The sequence below is a fragment of the Hoplias malabaricus genome, chromosome 5 (assembly GCF_029633855.1).
Source record: "Hoplias malabaricus isolate fHopMal1 chromosome 5, fHopMal1.hap1, whole genome shotgun sequence".
Taxonomy (NCBI): Eukaryota; Metazoa; Chordata; class Actinopteri; order Characiformes; family Erythrinidae; genus Hoplias; species Hoplias malabaricus.
This window is the reverse complement of record NC_089804.1, coordinates 16,088,122-16,108,239: the sequence shown is the minus strand read 5'-3', so window position 1 is coordinate 16,108,239 and position 20,118 is coordinate 16,088,122. Positions and strand designations below refer to the sequence as shown.

General features: G+C 41.7%; 1 protein-coding gene and 1 long non-coding RNA gene across 4 annotated transcripts in view; one reads left to right on the top strand and one right to left on the bottom strand.

The window, feature by feature from the left end:
* Positions 1-5,272, top strand: part of nckap5l (NCK-associated protein 5-like) — a 30,700-nt gene extending 25,428 nt beyond the window's left edge. The window contains exon 12 of one of the 2 annotated variants that reach the window (XM_066671268.1): positions 586-5,272. In XM_066671268.1, coding sequence (XP_066527365.1) covers positions 586-831 — 246 coding nt within the window. In that variant the 3' untranslated portion in view covers positions 832-5,272. The remainder of the gene's footprint in view (positions 1-585) is intronic. The other variant, XM_066671269.1, reaches the window with a different exon arrangement.
* Positions 5,273-6,261: 989 nt separating this feature from the next.
* LOC136697474 (uncharacterized) lies at positions 6,262-19,621 on the bottom strand. Of its 2 annotated transcripts, none has more exons than XR_010802703.1 (7): positions 19,141-19,621; positions 13,504-13,657; positions 11,857-11,956; positions 11,185-11,238; positions 8,933-9,572; positions 7,826-7,891; positions 6,262-7,357 (listed from the first exon to the last, which is right to left on the bottom strand). It is a non-coding gene; the product is annotated as an uncharacterized lncRNA (long non-coding RNA). The 2 variants fall into 2 exon arrangements; XR_010802702.1 differs by having other exon boundaries at positions 8,933-8,974; positions 19,141-19,606.
* Between the last annotated feature and the right edge of the window lie 497 nt (positions 19,622-20,118).

Here is a 20,118-nt window from a genome sequence, read left to right as displayed (position 1 = left end):
TAGTGTTGAAATTGTTCCTTTCACGGCGGAAGCACAGCCAGAAAGACCTGGGTATATGTAGAGCGTTGTAGCCCTGCGTGGTCTTGCATCATAGTTAGGAGTCTCTTTAAACTCTGTACCTTTTGAATCACTTGTTAAATCCAGTTTTGGGATCTTTCTTTCCAAATCTCACTTCAATTATGATAATAATTATTGTTACTTATATGTTAATTACTTATGTGCGCTTTCACTTACCTGAGGGCACTTCTGTCATTTGTTCACTTACTCCTACAGGTAGGTTGTCATGTACCTAACCTCAGAAATATCTTATTAAATAAAAATGTAGTTATTAAACAGTTCTCTCTGACATTCGAAACAGAACTGAACCTTGAAAACAGAGAAACCTATGAGCTCAGTTTGTCTTGTGACGTGCTGCTAGACAAACGTATGAGTAACATTCAGGCCTCATGATGTCTTCTCCTTTTGTAGTCATGCAGCTTGCTAGCTCCCATTTCCGTCGCTGACACTGTGCACATTAGATGAAGCATATTTAATATGCATTAGGCACTATGGAATTTAATTACATATTTAATGCCTCCTTTACAGCACACCAAGACCAGTGAAGCCGCAGCCAGCCGTAACGGTGACCCCAGAAGCCTCTCCCAAGAACGGCGAAGTAAATCTCGCGGTCCTGTCAATAATCCACATGCGGCCAGGGATCCTGGGATGGAGCTGGTGAGAGAGAGGCCTGACGATGCTCTCTCGCCCAGCCATCCCCAGCTCCTAGAAACCCCTGAATCCCTCAGCGACTCCCTCTACGACAGTCTGTCTTCCTGCGGTAGCCAAGGCTGAGTGGAGATGCTGGTAGTTGGGGAGGAGAGGGGACTGATCATCAGGTACCAACCTTTTCTACCTTTCCATCAATCCCCTGATGCTAGTGAAGTGGGACAGCAGGTTTTCTTTTTGTTGTTTTTTATCGTAAACACTCACAGGACACTCCTTTTTATGGCACCGGAATATTCCCACCAAATATCCTCCCTGCAAATAAAACCCACCTTTCTATCTGAGAACTCCAGTCGGACAGAACAGTGAGTGGACCTTTTTGTGGTGGACACAAATGAACCCACCGAGTTTCTACACATTCCATTTGTCGTTAAACAACATCTCTACACTCATGAGTGGTAGCAAAGTAGACATGGCCCGTCCTTTCGTTATTGAATCCTTTTCAAGTCCATTTCCAAGTCTTCCATTTTTTCTTAAGCCTCTCGTAATGTTCTCATATTGTTCTTGTACATCTGTGCACATCTTTTGTTAACATAGTTTTGTAAAGTTATTGCAAAGTGAGAAGTGTTTATGTACGTGGTTTTCTTTCGTAATTTAATATGCATATTTTATGTAAAAAGTCTTATAAGAAAACATACATCTGTGTAAAATTTGCATTGAACATCGACTTCCATTGATTCCATTCTCTGTTACGTGGCAAAAAAAAACTCGTCGCAATATTAAACATACTCTCCATGTGCGATAGAGCTACAGTGTTTTAGTGAATTCTTATTATTTATTTATTTTTGTTCCTTTCAGCTGCGTGGTCAGGTCTTAATGGCTACTTTCTATGTTCTTTGTCGAGGTTATTTCTTTTTTATTTTGTGTGTGTGCCTGGCTTCGTATGTATCCGTGTCACTATGAAGGTTTCTGTTTAAAGGGGAATTCCATAAATCTTTCCAAATATCTGCATGGTTTAATAAGTTCTGACCATTTGTTCAGTGGATTATTGTGGAACTCATTTCTTTACAGTGGTGGTGGAACCCGAGGTTGCCTTGTTTACAACAACACAAGTCATTTTAACATCCCCAGTAAACAAGGAACGTCCCTGGACGTTCAAAATAGGTCTAAAGGTAGTCTGTCCGTCAAGGACATATTTTAAACGTCAGTGGACGTCCAAATTCCATCTTAATAAGTTAGTTAAGTGGTGACTGATCGATAACGTCAGTGGACGTCCAAAATGCGTTTTATACAAGTAATTTATTTCGGGACCAATTAATAACGTCAACGGACGTCCAAAATACGTCTAATAGTCGTCTTTTCAATGTCTGTGTTTGGACGTCTTTTCAACTTTCATTTTCAACCTTAAGAGAACGTTGATTAGACGGCAGTCATTACGTTATTTCAACGTTGAATCAACGGCTAAATGTTTACTGGGTAGTGTTTTATAAGCGATGAAAAAATTTGCGATGCCTTATGACACCTCACATCTACGTTCAAACCTACATTGCAGGCCTACAGCTCTTTTCTAAACTATCGGAAAACAATGCTTCAGACATCAAGCGGCGTACTTTTTGTGCTTGTTTCATGAATTAACTTCCTGCGAGGGACGTCTGGTTCCTATCACCAGCACTGTCAATATCTCTGAGTGTCTGAGATTCTCTAGAACCCAGCACTTCACATCAAACCACTCTGTTACTATGTTGAAGCCTGCAGAGAGTTGGAAAATGCAGTGGAATCCCCCCTTTTACAAGGACATTTCATACAGCAAGATTTCTCAGATAGTTCAACAAGCACCAAAATGGTCATAACTTTTGGAAAACTTGACCTCTGGCTTAAGTTATCCAGCTAACTGTGAACCCGAGCTTTGTGAAATGCCCTTCAGGTTGTTTCCATACAGTCAATGTTCTGTTGTAGTGAATTTCTCTGTGACAGCTGACTCAGCCAAATGACCTCACTCTATGTTGTACGTGGCTCCTTCCCACTTTAGAGCACCGGCATAAACACAGTTCCCACGTTTTCCGATATGTAACTGTATGTGGACAGTCGAGGAACACCCAAAGCAGACATTTCTACAAAGTTGTGTAAACATTGCGGTGACCCACTTACTACAGCGCTGACTATCAAAGTCACTTAGTCTTCTTTTGACATTGGTTTACACTGATGTGTGTTTTTTTTAAATAGTGTTCCCCAAGGAATTTCCCTTCCACCTTAAATAGTGCAGCCTTAACTTTCTGGCGCCTGCTCTGTGTGAGTGTCATGAAGGTTCCTGTCAGTCTCTAGAGGAGAATTCTGTTCAGCTCTAACAGTCTTTCACAGTGTTTTAATTAATTGTGGTTAAAGGGGGTCCACAAATAATTTTCTTTTCCACCTTAAATAGTGCAGCAGTTACTAAGTGCTAACTGCTGCGCCATTTAAGGTTGTGAAACCCTTTTTTTTAACCACAGTCTTCAGGCACAAGTTTGCAGCGGCTGCACATTTTAAGATGGAACTGAAACTTTAAACTCACTCCTATTTGTGATAGTCACAAATTTAATCGTGCATTTCATGACATAGTATCATACCTCTGTGATATAATGTGAAATCCATCTACAAAAGTCTTGTATCAGGGCTTTACCCACTTTGTGACACCACCAACAACTAAATTGAATACTTAAATGGTCACTAAATTAACAAAGCTGATGAATTAGCTAATAAACCCCCCCCCCCTTTCAAATATGAACAGTTCTGGGGTTTTAAAGGCTAAGCACCAGCGATATGAAAGTGTCAAACAAATAAATACAGTGGAATTTGAGTTCCTAACTTGTGTTTATTGATAGTCAAAAAAACATGTTATTTCTTACTAATTCAAGGAATAAGGTTTAAAAGACCGTTGTCCCCCCATCCCCCCCCCCCCCCCCCAGCGGTGTTGGGAAACTCTAATAGGCGTCTTGCCTGTGACGTAGATGGTGGACAACAACTCTAGAAGCTGCACTTAATTTAATGCAAAATGACGAAAAGGTGTGTTGTTTTTGGCTGCAATCATTCAATGTACAGTGGGACATCTGTGCACAAATGGCCCAAAGATCCCAAAATATCCAGAAAATGGGCTAAATTTGTCAACTTTAAACGGGCACTTTGGAAAGGACCATCCGCTCACTCCGTTATCTGTAGCTCATTTCACTGGCGCTTTTCCAACAATATGGGCATGTAAGGACACCAACGAAAGGTGTTCGAGAGCCTCTGTAACATGGAGGTAAACAGGGTAAGGACACTTACTTCGCCTGTTTTAGTTGGTGTTAGTTAACGTTAGCTTGACTTGCTAAACTCGGTGGCTCAGATTATACTCGGCTACGTAGCTGCATTACGGAGGTTTATAGCGTCGGAATATCATCGAAATCTGAAGAACCAGCACTAGAAAATTCGCATTCCAAGTCATAACGGTGTTTTACCGCGGCGTTGTCCAGCTGTTGTCCACCAGTGACGTCACGGTTGCGTTCAAGAATTTCCGTAGCGGGCTCGGGTTTTTCCGTCAATTTAATAAAATTGTCAGTTTTAAAGCAAATTAAGCAGCTATTTTCATTTTAATTCATACTTATATATGTCAGGAACTAAAATAATGTGAAATATTCATGGAAGTCCATTAAGTGGTGCTTAGCCTTTAAAGAAAGGTATGTGACACGCTTTAGTTAAAATGTCACAAGGATCAAACCGCACAGCAGTGTTCTCCCCTTCTCTAAACAGCTTGTTTTTCTTGTATTTTATGACACTGGTACATCAGTACATTTTCCATTCACCCACTCAGTGAAAAAATGTGGCAGTGTCGCATGACATCACAAAGATACGTGACTATGTCACCAAACACAATCTCACATTTGAGAAGCGAATAAGATGGAGACCGGGTTCTTCATCTGCTGTAAACGACCAGAGGAGCACATTGTACAATTAGAGCCGAGCAGTTCAGATCCCTGCTCATAAACTGTGACCACATCTCTTTATCTTCAGATGTGAAGGATTCTAAAATGGGACGCTTAACTGTTACAGCTTGGTTTTTTTAGACTGACTTTTAGCCACATCAAAAGGCTCTGAAATGAGAAATGTCTCTCGCCCGTTAGTTTTTCACTCCATTTTTAAACCAGGCCCTCGTACAATGAAATACATTAAATTAAAGTAAAAAAAAACTACGTCTGTTGTTTGTGAAAATGACTGCTGTTCTCGTAGATGTCTCTAACATCACATGAAGCATGCCACCCAGCGTTTCTTTGTCACATTGACTTCAGTTGGACTGCTCTGTGTTCTCGTGAGTCGCCTGTAGACGGTCATTTCCACGTTATTTTGTCGTATCGGTCAGGAATATTTTATATTATTTTGCTATGTTTACAAAAGAATTTATGATGAAGCTGTTAATATATCTGTAAACTTTTTATATCAAGGTGCTATCAGATGTTTTTCACTCATCTCTATGAAAGCCATAAATGTGTTTTTTTTTTTTTTTTCATAATCCTCTTTCTAAGCAATTGACATCACTCATGCAACTAAATAAAATCTTTTTTATGCGGACTGGTTTGGTTTTTTCGCCCCCTGCTGGAACACTGAGGTAATAGCATCAGTTGTCCACACATTATTACACACAACTTAATGTATGGACATCTATGGGTTGATTTCTTTGCCTGTGTGGATCGGACGGTGAGAATTTAATGTCCGTAGCACCTTTAGAAATCAATAAATCAATACTTATTTCACACGCTGTACCTAAAGGTAATGTACAGCTGCTTCAGAGCCCAGTGCCCTTTGTGGACATTATTGAACATGAGGTCTTCCAGGTGTTGAAAAGAGGGTCAGAAATCTTACATGGGTTTTACGTTCACGCTTTAGAATCACCTCAAATGGGAGCTGACCACACAGTTTCTATAACGCAAAGCAGTCTAGGGTGTTTTGTAAGTTATGGCAGCTCTGATCAAACTGTTTTGTTGATTTTTCTTATTGCAGATGTTAAAACACACCGTGCTCCCTGTTAAGGCAAGGTTTGCTAAACTGAACATACTGGAAAATGCAATTACAGTGGATTAATTGAAAAATAGATATGTACTATAATAGATAACCTCCATGCAGCAGAGTATTCTGCTCTTCTTCTGTGCCGTACCCTCAGCAGCAATCTGGCAACAGTTGAAACCATGTTGAGTCAGATTATCAGGGTGCTGCGGAGAGGAGCAGAGACCATTTCTAATTCAGCGTGTTTAGTTTACACAAGCCACAGTGTTTGCTTCTCTGCTGAGCTTTGATCCAGTGTTGACAGGCCCTGGATTTAAAGCTACTTTATGATGATACAATGTGCAAACATATGGGGAACGAGGATTTCATAAGTGGTTAGCAGTTGTAAACAGTTGATTTTTACAGGTTCAGATAATAAACATAAACAGTTGGGAGCGGTACGGCAGGGAGTAGAGTAGCTGTGTTGACTCAATATCAACCACTGTTCAAAACACACTGCATTCTCTCTCGCCCCCCCCAAAAAAACCGATGCACAGACACTGGTTGGTCCTTTAATGTAACATTTATTCAAGTGCATTATCCTCCATCATTCCCCTCTCACAGAGGAAAATACTCCAAATGCTCAGTCACCACAAAACCTCGAGTTAATGCTTCTCTTTGATCTGAAAAAACAGAATGTGTGTCTCCCTGTGAAGGACTGGCGCACCCTGCAGGGCGTGTTCCCGCCTTGCGCCCAGTGATTCCGTGTAGGCTCCGGACCCACCGCGACCATGAACTGGATAAGAGTTACAGACAATGAATGAATGATCTGAGAACACTGCCTAGTCTTTACGTTGTATTAAAATGTCATGATGTAGCAACCAATAAAATTCATCCACATTAACATGGATAACAAAATAGACACAGAATCAACAACAACAAAAATACTGTTCCATTAACGTCCCGTTCAAAGAAACGAAGGCAACGATACACACCATGGACCACTTCATTTGTTCACTGAATCTCAACGGGGAGATTCAAGACTCCAGAGAGAGTCGAACGGAAGTGATTCTTAAGGATTGTTTTGGACGAATGTAAATGAGATGAATATTAAGATCCTCAGTCTCATGGGATGCAGGAATTATATTATTAAAGGTTCGGTGTGTAAGATTTAAAGGGCTCTATTAGTAGAATAGATGTGAGTAGGTGTTTTCCTTACTGTATAATTGCCTGTACGTTTGAGTCGTTTCACTTTCTTTAGCGTAGAATGAGCCTTTCGCATCTTTATAGTGGTGCGGGTCCCCTTCCAACGGGGGCTGCCATTTTGCACCACGTTTCTACAGGAGCCTGAAACAGACAAACTAAACACTGGCTCTAGAGACCGCCTTTCAGAGTTTTATCCTGAGGAATCGTGAGGATTCAGTTGGTTGCAACCTGACTCACTAGATGCTGCTAAATCTTACACACCACACCTTTCATTCTAACTCAGAGTGTGGTAAGTGTGAAGGCTCTTTGACCTGTACTGTACATGTATGTATAATAATGTGTACTCTAAAGGAAGTAACGTGTGTGTGTGTGTGTGTGAAGGCACTGAGTACAACAGCTAGGACGAGGTCTTCATGGAGCTCAAACACTGGGCATTGTCCAAAACGTCGGGCACTGGATCCTGCCAAAAACACAAAGATAAACCATTAAACCTTGGTTCACTCGTGGTGAATAAATCTGGGTGAATATTTAAACTAAATTAAAGTGAAATGTACCCAAATGCTTCACTTCCCCTAATACAGTCGTTCAACCGAGACTGAGCAACACTGGATGGAAAAAAACATGAGCAAGGGCAGCTATTGTTGCTGTTTTTATCGCTGCACAATGCTCTTGTACGATTTCACAGATCTCGATGTGTCTAAGGCATTACAGTGTATTTATTCACTATTATTTAATATGTATTTCCTCAGACAAGGCTTTTGCCCTTTACAAAGTTAGACATGTGCCAAAAGACACCTGAAGGAATGAAGACTACAGAAACGTTGGGTATGTGAGGCATGTTAAGGCTTGAATCAGTACATTGGTGTGAATTTATAAACATGAAATCACACCACTGCAACACTGCAGAACAGACACAAGAGGGGCTTACACAGCATTTTCAGGGTGGAAGATGGAGGTGGTCTGGGGCTTGTACAGCTCAGGTCTAAACTGGACCCTGCAAAGACATGGAAGGGACATGGAAGAGTTATAGGTTCTGCATTAAAAACCCTCCAAGTCTCAAGTTACTGCAGTTTATCCAGGATTCAATAACGTAACTACACTGTTAATGATGTACTTCTTCACTTTGATATTGAAATCATTCTGTATTTTGAGTTGAGCCTGTGTCAAAGGCTTTCTCCTGGTTTTTTTCAGTTTTAAACAACATTAATAGTGCTGTAAAACCGTATTTTCTTTTCTCGCAGTAAAACAAGCCTCTGACTTGTCGTATAATTCAACTCACAGTAAAGTACCTCATCTGCTGGTGCTTTTCCACTGCATGGGTCTGGCTCTACTTGACTCGGTTCGCTTAAACCTTGCCGCTTTTCCACTAGCACAGTGAGATAGAGCCTGTGACATCACAAAACCACGCCTCTAACGGGAATCACTGGCTTTGAAAACCACAACAACGTCGGTGGTAAAGTTAGGCGCTGTTTACTCGTCGTGTATTCGTTTGTTGTCTTCGTTCTTTGGACTGAACATGTTCTCACAGATGAGTTCTACTTGTTGCAAATTTGGCTTTCACTGGAAATATTCTTCAGCCATCGGCCCGAGAAGCTTATAAACGTCTTCAAAACACCTCGAGGTAAAGTTACGAGCTGCCGTTGTGAGTCCGATAAAAATAAACGTGAAAACTGCTGTAACTTAAGAGATTTGACAAGTGGCTGTTTGTGCTGGATTTTAATGAGCTCTGCATTTCGTGGTGATTGACATGGCTCTGGCCAATCAGCGCTCTGCAGGGTTTACACCTCACTATTTAGTGCCTACTCGGCTCGGTAGGAACCCAGAGTGAGCTGGGACTGAAAACCTACCCGGTTCCAGGGACCAGGACCAGATTTGGCCAGTGGAAAAGCACCATAAGCATAAAGCTGGGACCTTTTTAAATGTTCAGAATCCACACGATCAACTCCCATTTCTAAATTGTGTCAGTGATCTATAAATGAGAATTATTTTATATAAGATTTCAAAATACTTCACTGCACCCATTCAAACAACTCACCTGCTTTATGAAGGAACTGATACAGCTAAGGCCTCCTCAAGCCTGAAAAACAAAGACTGCTGTAATACGGCACTTGAATATAACGTGTTAATAACAATGACAACAAAACACTGATGATAAAAGGTTGGTCAATTACTCATCAGTCAGTTCTTATGTTCATAGGCCACTGCTACTCTGTTATAAAATGGCATTATTTAGTTATTTATGAATGCAAAGTTATTTTAGAGAGTTAAAACACATACAGATACAGACATGGCATATAACACAGTTAAAGCATTGTTTCTGTGGGTCGTTCGCTTAAAAGCACAGTGGAAGTGTAGTTCCTGTTCACACTGAGAGGCTACATTTTAAATGAGAACTGTTTGCAGAGGATGTATTGGGGTTTTTCCACTTAGAACATAAACAAAACACAGTTTGACACGAGGTGCTACACATTTAGTCGTACAGTTGTGTTTTACATAACTGCTATTAATTATTTACTAGCCTTTTTTCAGGAGGGGGCATTGGGGGGCAGCCCTAGAACAAACACCAGTGTCACTCAACTAGTTCCATCCCACAAATGACTCCTCGGTCGGACCACACATCTGTGCAGGGCTAAGCTTTTCGTCCAGTTCAGGGTTCCGCTGCTCACAGCTTCCTCCTGAAACAAGTAATCAAGAATAGGCTGTACTAGTCAGAATCAACCTATCCTGGATTACTTGAACCAGGCAGAAGCCAAACACAGGATTTCAAGAAGATATATGGGTGTGTGTGTGTGTGTATCAAGGAATATATTTTCACTGTTCAGAAAACCGGGCGGCACGGTGGTGCAGCAGGTAGTGTCGCAGTCACACAGCTTCAGGGGCTTGGAGGTTGTGGGTTCGATTCCTGCTCCGGGTGACTCTCTGTGAGGAGTGTGGTGTGTTCTCCCTGTGTCTGCGTGGGTTTCCTCTGGGTGACTGTCTGTGAGGAGTGTGGTGTGTTCTCCCTGTGTCTGTGTGGGTTTCCTCCGGGTGACTGTCTGTGAGGAGTGTGGTGTGTTCTCCCTGTGTCTGTGAGGGTTTCCTCCGGGTGACTGTCTGTGAGGAGTGTGGTGTGTTCTCCCTGTGTCTGCGTGGGTTTCCTCCAGGTGACTGTCTGTGAGGAGTGTGGTGTGTTCTCCCTGTGTCTGCACGGGTTTCCTCCGGGTGCTCCGGTGTCCTTCCACAGTCCAAAAACACACATTGGTAGATGGATTGGTGACTCAAAAGTGTCCCTTTTTGAGTGAGTGAGTGAATGTGTGTCTGTATTGCCCTTTGAAGGACTGGCGCCCCCTCCAGGGTGTATTCCCGCCTTGCGCCCAATGATTCCAGGTAGGCTCTGGACCCACCGCGACCCTGAACTGGATAAGGGTTACAGATAATGAATGAATGAATGAATGAATGTTCAGAAAACCCTGTATATGTCCAAAACCTTACATTTGCAGAAACTAGAAATCTTCTTTACTTTACATGTAGGATAATGTCATTCATCCATCATGATGTTTTCACACAAACTAAAGAGCTACTGTTATTTTCAAATGATGCAGGAAAATCAGAACAAAAAAACAATTGATGGACAACTACTATGTTGCCCACAAACACAGTATTCCATTAAATTATAAGAGGCATTTGGCAAACTATTCATGAATTACCTAACTTTTGCATTGACCATGTGCTTAAATGTTTATATTCTTTTGAAATTAAGAGCATTAATGGGCAGTTTTTGCTCCTTTGTTGAGTAACAACAATCTAAGGCTTTATATTAGCTGTTTGAACCTTTCTGTGAGGATCTGCTGGCGTTCAGCCCTGTGTTTAAGCCAAGCACTGATGTTTGATGATTTAGTTTTGGACCACAAATGCAGCTTCAACAAATCCTCATGGTGAGATTATACAAATGTTGCATGAGCGTTTGAAGCTCTGTGTCTACGACGAGGGCAACTTAGAGCAGGCGAAATCACTCGTTTTTAGGGGTGTCTTAAACTTGCAGACATGTCGAGTATTATGGTTCTCAACAGTCCCACATGTTGTCCAGCAGGGGGCGCAGCCTGTTCACTCTTGACATCAGAAAAACAGCCCCACTCTGTCTTCAGACACATCCCATTTGTGTTCAATGTGTAAGCTAATAAAAACACCAGCCCACTAGAAAGGGGATTACCAGCCTTTCGGTTTTCTCTCTCACACTCTTTCTCTCTCTTTCTCACTCTCTCACACACACACACACACACAAACACATTGGGCTCATCGAGTCTTTACCTGGTGTGTGGGTCTCCGGGGGCACAAAGAGATCTGCAGTGCACCACTTAGGGCCTGAGGACAAGGCAAGGTAAATTAATTAATAACCACAAAGTAATCCACGGTCCAGGCGCATGCTCATATTCACACTGTTCAAGAAATACCTGATATTTCAAACATTTTTGAATTGAGATTTCAGTGAATTTATGTGCAGTTTTTACGTGTGCCAAGTTTGTCCTGTTGGAAAACATCAAATAAAAACTGTGCTGCTGTGTTTTCTTTTTCACAGAAAATCAGAAAGACGCTTATTGTGTAGAGTGCAACCAAAACTCCCAGTGACACATCACTGACTCAATCCTCTCACGGCAGCAGGTCGTATGATGTTTGCGTTTTCAAGGTCTTTATATCTGTTCTACATTAACCAGCTCCTTATGAACCTTTTAATGCCTTTATTTGCATTTTGAACGTTTATATCCCACTATATTCTGATCCAAACCACCTCATGAACCAGGTTTCCAACTCATCTTTGCTTAGCATTCTCCACAAAGTGTGTGTATATATAGATTTGGAATTACACAATTAGACTCATGTATTAAACCTGACACGCTGACATCTACTGAGCATGAATTCCTGATGTTTTCAGAGAATTTAAACGAATACAACAACATGCAGTTAACATCAGAGGGTCAGTACCTTCAACAAATCATGACCATCAACTTGTTCAGGTCTTTGACCACACAGATTCTGCCCTGGTTCACAAAGGTCACCTCTGGCTCAGGCTTTTGCATGAAACCTACAAGCAAGAAAAAAAAAAGAAAATCATTAGAGGCCAGAGTCAACAAACGGTAAGTTGGTGTATGTATATGAATGCTTTATGTAACGAGTCAACCTTGTAACTCAAACAACTCCAGCACACTTGCCTTCTTCAGAGTGCAGATTATTTTACTGCATCAAGTGTAAATCTCTGACAACTACATTTCTGTCAGACAGTTTCTTTTCAATCTTTTATTATTGTGACTGAATGTTTGTCCTAATTACAGTCGTCTGTAGATAGTGATTCATGGTGGAATTATGACATTTCACTGTGATTATTCCCTTCATTTGTTCATTAGCCTTAAAACCAGCGTGCACTAATACTATACGAAGGTTACGTGAATGTGGACCTGGATCCTATCACCAACACCATATGCATGTTACTCCAAAGCAGGGTCTACACTGTGATCACAGCGGTCTCAGACAATTACTTCACATCACACAGCAGGAGATTCTGCAGCTGAAAACGGGATCGAATTTTCAGACACACAGTGTGATCTCCTCTGTGCTAAAGGCAGACAGTGATAAGGGGTTTGGCTGCTAGCGAACACATGCTGATAGAGATTCAGGCTTTGTTCAAAGTCATTGTGGACCAGTCATGGTCAAACTGTGAAATTTCTGTAGATCATTTTCAGACACTGTCTAAGGCCTCAGAAGCAGCAAATCTGCGTGTCCCATTACACAATAAAAGACCAGTGACTTTACTCAAGACCAAAACATTCTTTCACAATCGACTATTCCTGTGACCACACGGTTATGACAGTTGTCACACTATGTTTATTAAATACAAACGTTAAAAGCAGAAATGTAAATTCCAATTAGAACTGAATTTACACCAATCATTTTTATGAAATTTCTATAGGAAACTGTCCTTAAGTCATTTTCAAATGCTTTCAGTGAGGACTCATCTGCTTGGCCTTTTCTTCTCTGTCCAAATATTCCATCATATTCATTCCAGTGAGCAAGACAATCCTGTGGCTTTAGAGAATCACTGTTCCACAGCCTAGGAACATAAGCCAGCCAATCAGAAAAGTGGCAGCGTCTCATTATCATGCACAAAGCTGGTGTTGGAGGGCAACTCAGCCGGACATAAGTTCATCCATCGGATCGGGGCAGGTAAACCAGTGGCCTGTTTTCCACACTGACACGGGTCAGTCTTGCATTTCCAAAAACAAGATCAGTCGCCGTAACTAATATTTGAGCTCAAGGTACACATTTGTTTTTCGGATTATGCTGAAATTCAAGCAAAATGTCAGGATGACATCCCATTTTGCAGTTTGTGCTGTCATATTTCCTTCTTTTATTCTTCCATTTCCCACTCTTTATGTAATGCACTATTTATAAACACCCTTCACATAGTGTTATCCCATCATGACTAACTGACCCAACAGAAACGATCCAGAAATAAGCAGAACGTGCTGTAAAGTTAGGAATAATTAGGCATGAAATTCTGTCCACTCGCCACATTTGGGATTTGTACGAGGACAGATTATGGACCCAGGGATACTTTGAGGAAACTGTAGCTACCTTGGCAACAGTTCTATTGTCGTCCGGCACTAACAGGGCATCATGGGAAGGTGCTGCTTTGCTGCTGGGCATTCTCAGCTTGAAGGCAATAGTTGAATTCTTTGAAGATACTTTGACATCCAGCCTTTCGATTCAAGGCACTGTCGGGCCAGATCTGTTGGGCGCAGAGACACACAAAAACACTACATACGCTTCATCTTCCAAAAAAGTACAGCATGCAGGCAGGCTTCAGTGGCCTAGCTGCTAATTATATTACATAAAATTACATTAGAGGTAAACAAATAACGAGATTAAGCCAGTGGTTTACGAGGATCCCTCTTAAAGCCATCACCAGTCAGACACACCAGGCCAAACCCATTTTAGAGAGTGTAAGCTTTTAACCAGGTACCTGGCTTTCTGAAATGTAAGAATTAGGATCTTCGTTAGTAATTATATACGCAACCACACAATCGAGCTACGTGAAGAACGCTGCTCCAAGAACGTTGAAGTGAATGTGGAAAGCATTGTGATTTCAGTAGGTTGTTTAAAAGACTTTAACTTTGGGTTTGTTTTCCTTTTTTTAGCAGAAACAGCATCTACTCTTTTGGAAAGTCTTTACACTAGATGTTGGAGCTATGGGAATTTTACTGCATCCAGCCACAAACACATTAGTGAGGTCAGGGGCGATTGTGAGATTCTGGATCACAAACACACCACTCTAACACCCATCCTTAAGTCACTGGATGGAGCTCCGTCACTTCAAAATGTCCAACTGTATCGATCAATGTCGTCTTTTTAGTTATTTTAAATAAAGTAAGCATTTAAGCTGTGTAATGTTGGGTGCTTTCTGGTGTATACACAACAGCACATAGGGAAATACCTATCTGACGTAGGTTTTGTTAACATTAACAACACTGCGTACACTTTATTTCCCTTTAAAACAGAACAGTTCAATAAAAAGATAAACAACCCAGTGCTCGACTTACCCCCAAAAAAACAAAGACTATTTCTCTTTATCAAAACATTTCAAAACTATAAGCTTTATGTTTCTTCGGTCATTGACACGGAGAAAAGGAATCATAATAAAAATGAAGTTTCGTTCTTGTTAAGCAGCAGGCGTCAGCATCAAAAAAAAAAAAGCTTTCTGTTTGCTCAACCAGCCCTCTCTGCTGCACAGAAACAGAAAATCTGTTTTAAATGAGGCTGTTGGCCATGGCTGGTGTATGTTATATAATCACAGAGGGCGGGAAAGCCCACACATTTCAGATGTACCTTCAGTACAAAACACTCAGGCAGGCAGGCAGGCGTGTGCACACACACACACACACACACACACACACACACACACCACTCCCGCCATTTCATCACAGGAGAGTCTGGCAGGAACGAGCCCTCGCAGTGCATATGCCACAAAAGACAGGCACAGAAATTGGAGCTTGTGTTTTGTAACATGACATCTGGAGTAGGGCTTTTTGAGCTTGAATTATGGAGGGGCACACAGGCCTCTCAAATGTTTAAAGTCTTTGGCATATTTCTGTGCAGCGTATCTGCAATGGAGAAAACGGTGAGATTGTTTGGACACGCCTTTACGATCACACACGAGGTTTAAAAAAAAGATAAAGTGTTCATGTAATCCTGAATACCAAAGCTTCCTTTCTATTGATGATCAAACTGATCTACTGAGGAAATCTGTTGACACTATTTCTTTCCTTCAAACTGAGAGAAATGCACAGGAAATGGCGAGAAAAGCCCTGAACCGTGTTTTCATCCACATTTCTCTCCCTTCCCTTCCTGTCGCTCTCTTTGAGAGGCTTATGTAGCCATAGGAATCATCTTATGTAACATACGAGCAGCGTGTGCTGTGGAAAGAGGGGATGAGGGGGGAAAATGGCCTCCTGCGTCACTGCTCGTTGCTCTGCATTCTCATTGATAAAGCTCCACTTAGCACAAAAGGTGCAGGAAACGGAGAATGAACGAAATCCGTGAACTCGATGGCCCTTGAAACATTTCATATACACAGATGGAAGAATATTGCACAATCTTTAGACGCACTGTAGTGAACGTGGGGGGGGGGGGGAGAGGAGGAGGATGACAAGGGGTTGGGGGGTGGGGTGTTGATCCATTCTGTGATTTTCTGCATTTCTAAAGGGAGATTGTAGCTGGCTTTGTGTTTTTCAACTCTACAGCAAAATGTGCTTTCCACAGCAGAATAGTTATCTTTAAATACACATTTATGTGAAAGAAAAACAAAGAAAAAAAAAAAGTAAACCCGTTCCCAGCAGCAGCAACACCGCCCTTCAACCTCATTACGGCAGGTGTTTGTTTGACAGTTAGTACGTCACGTGATTACAAATATGGGTTTGAACATGGAAAAGCTGGAGGATTATTATCACAATGCTTGAAGGTATTTTCACAGAACACAGTGTGTGCTCCGGCCTTCATTTAATTCTTCTGAGATCCCATTAAACAGACAAAAAAAAACTAATTTCAGTGGTGATCAGATTAATTATTAGTTTTCTATCTGAATGTAAAAACTAGGCATGCTTGGTCATTATTAATTCACAAACCTAAATCGATTTATATACAACACTCTTGCTCTATTGTGAATTAAGAGCTGAATGGACACATATTTCTGTGCATTTCCCTGATTTTGTGGGTACGGTAAATTGCTCACAGGAGCCCATTTTACATCATTCAGCATTAAAAAAATAAACCATTAATCCACTAATGTTACCATCAAACTAATCATTAGATTACTGACTAATATCCAAACAAGTGTGGTGGAAATCACAGTCATATCGCTCACCTGTTGTGTTTAAGACTAATATGTTCAGCCACAAGACTCTTAAAAGGCTCTTATTTAGTACCTTAAATTTCCAGAATGTTCCCTCACAGCTTATGTATCAATATTCAAACATATTTTAAACTGGAACAACTTCTATAAAACCAGCTGAAAACATGACACAAAACTGAAATCAGCTGCCTTAAAAATGTTCATATTTTAGATTATATAAACATAGCGCACGTGCTTAGCACTGCAAGAACATCAGTCACAGCAAAGCTGTACGCATGCAAGCCGTTCTCATATACATTACCAAACGTGTAATACTTAATGTGTCTCTGTATAAGCCACCAAAATATAAAACGACAAAAACTGAAAGAGCGTGAAGTTATGAATGGTCGACTGTTATCCTGAAAGAATTATACTGTACTGAGTGCTGTTTATGATACATAGTGCATCATATTAACGCAACAAAACAAAACACAACACAGCTAACACTGTCAAAACAGACCAAAGCTGACAGACTCCTTCTAAAGAGCAACTTGCAAATGTCAAAACAGTTTCTAGTCACTCCCAAGAACTTTTCTATACTTTCTCTAGATTTTCTGAGGGAACAGATTTAATCCCAGGGTGAAAACTCCACACTAATAAATGTACTCAACTGCCGAGAACCTCATTAGTCTGAGCAAAATCCTAGGACTATTCTGTGAATCAGAAAAGGAACTTGGCTGTACCCCAAACAGTCTGACTGCTCCCCCACCTCTTTGCTTATGCCCTTTCTGCTGTGGCCAAAAATAGGCCCTGAAGGCTATATGTAGGTTTATAATAAACCTAATGAGCATGTGATGAATTCTCTATGCAGATGTATATTTAAATTCAGTTTGAAGTAAGCTCACTACTTCCCATGGTCTGCCATTACATATGACGTTTATCTACACTGTTAGAGACGAGCTAAACTTACCTCTCCTAACATTCACATAAACCTCCTCATTAATATATTCACATTAAGAGTGCGTGAGACTGAATTCGACTGTTTAGCAGAATACAGCTGATTAAAAGCAGATACAGTCACATTTTTTTAAGGACAAGTCACATTACCGAAAAATCCTCGGTGGCTGAACAAACCCCCAAATGCCAAACCTCACGTTATTCGCTTTTCAGATGGCAGGGCATCTGCTCCCATCACCAGGGGTGTATTTCACAAAGCAGGATTTCTCAGGCAACTTAAGCAGAGTAAAAGCCTAAGGATTGCCAAACAGGAATGTCCCTTAGCTCTTTACCAACTGGAGTTCAGCCTCAAAACTAATGTCAGTCTTAATTTGCCTTGCTTTAAGCAGGACTTCTGATCTAGCAAATGGCACATTTTAAACCTGTTAAATGCGCCGTTTCTTGCTGTTGTCCTCAGGACCCAATTTTGTTATTAATGTGGTTTTTATGACATCACAATAAACCCTGACACATTTGCATATTGAAGTTATAAGAAGTATTTCTTTTTTGAAATGAGATCTAATACAAGGCACAGCTCATCCAAAAATATATAATTTACATACTTGTTTTTTTTTAAGTGTAATAACACAACCTATTGAATAGCTGAATGATTAGGATAACTAAAAAATAGTAATTAAAATATCTGGACAGCTTTTGATATCTACACAAGTGTGAACAAAAGCTTAAAATGTATATCTTTGGGGAAATACTCTGTGAAAGAGTGGTTGTAATTGGGCTCAAATGATCTGACCAACTTTGTGAAATGACCCACTAAATGTGTAAACATGAGCACTGTCCGACAGAATGTCTAAATATCTATAGGTTTACGAAACCCTCTGTGGCTGGACAAAGCTTGACCTTTGGCTCAAGTGATCCGACTAACAGAAATCCTGCTTTGTGAATTCTCATCAGGTCTCTGACAACACACACACACACACACACACACAGAGAGAGAGAGAGAGAGAGGGAGAGAGAGAGAGAGAGAGACGGGCGTGTTCGCGCATTCCACCGCGGCACCTTGCGTTTCCACGCCCGCGATACGGGTGCATTTCATTTTGTTTTTTGTTTTTTTGTTTTTTAAACGAAACGCCCCGTTATTTCCGAAGCTCGGTGCCATGAACCGAACCACAAACGGCGCGCCAACGTTATATTCAACAAAATGGCGGGCTGTGTTTGGTAAAAACAAACAGCGAGGCGTTGAGAGGGAGCGCGCTCGTTTTAGTTCGAGTCGGACTGATCTCCCTTCAACTCACGGCCGAGTAACGGAAATCAAATAGCCTGTTTTAGATCGGACAAACATCCGACTGTTACCACACAACACGGGGCAGGGGGGAAATATTGAAAAAAAACAAAACAAAAACGCGAGTGATATCGAGTGTTTTAGGCTGTAAACAACAACAAGAACGCCCCCTCCCTCCCAAAGATACGCGCACACACACAGACACAGCCCCGCAGCATTAAAACACGCAGAAAAACTCGCAATACGAAAGTATAGCAAATTCCGTGTTGTTTAAAATAATTGTCGTATTGTGTTTGTTTTCATTGGCGCGGAGTTTCACATTAGATACTCAGAAAACAGTCGCATCACACAAAAACAAAAACATTTTAACGGTTACAGCAAAGCTGAAACGCAGCTGCTGTCACGGTTAGAAACGCTGTCGTGTCGAACGCGAGGACACGCAGGGAGCAGGTGCGTAAACTCGGCGCCTCGGCTGACAGCTGAGAACGGAGGGAGACCCGCGGCGGACCTGAGCTCCGTGTCTCCGCCACTGCGAAGACGGGTGAGAGAAACTCCCACCTAATGTTAGAGACGCTCCTTCAACCCCAGTAAACCCCCCACCAAAAAAACTGAGACCTGCTTTATTTGACATAAACAAGCGGAGCGTTACCTTCAGCGCGTCGTCATGGAGACAGCGCGAGATTCTTTCGCCGTCTTTCTGTGGGAGACCGTCTCCCGTTCCCGCTCCTCTCGCTGTCCGCACCGGGAGGGGCATGGCACTTTGTTGGTCGGTGTTCCTCTTCTTTTCTCGGCTCCTCTCCCGAAGAACGATCCGCTCGTTTCGCCGTGGTCGTGACGCGCATGTTTACCCCGAGCCCCCCGCGGTTGAGTGGAAGCCCCCTTGCTCCTGCTCCGACAACATGGAGAATCCAGGCGAAAGAAGGAAAACAACCGAGAACATGGGGCAAAGCGGGCGCCGGTTTCAAGTTCCCCTTACTACAGATAAACAACCCCGCGCGCGCGCCCTCTCCCCCGCGCGCCCATCTTTACCGCCAATGAACCAGGTCCGCTCCGCCCTGGTCCGGTCCGCTCCGTTCACGAACCCGCGCGACCCCGAGGGCGGAGGGAAAACAAAAAGCTCATCTTATTATTTATTTCCATCATTGTTTTGCTTTCGACGGGCTTTCTAGGGGCGCCTTGAAACAGCTATCCGCTTCCGATTGGTTGAGCGCGAAGTGGGCGTAGTCGAATGGCTGTGCTCTGCGCGGCACACTGAAAACATTCCAGCGCAGCTCGAGCTTCTTTACTGAGAAAGACACACACACACACACACACAGCACTATTAACATAGTTAGCAAGAAATTACGATAGTTTATATAATTATTACACTAAAGATGTGTTATATTTTGTAATAAATACCGTTTTATCATGACGATAACTAAGTCATAATATTACAACTAAATTAATTAATAAAAAAGGCATTGATTTTAACAACTATAGAAACTATTATCACTGTTGTTCCCATTGGGTTATGATTACAAAGCTATTATTAATAACAGTTGGACTAATGTTATAAACTCAAAGTGAGTATAGCTGGATTTGTATAAACAAATACTACTACTACTATACAACTCTGTGTGTGTGTGTG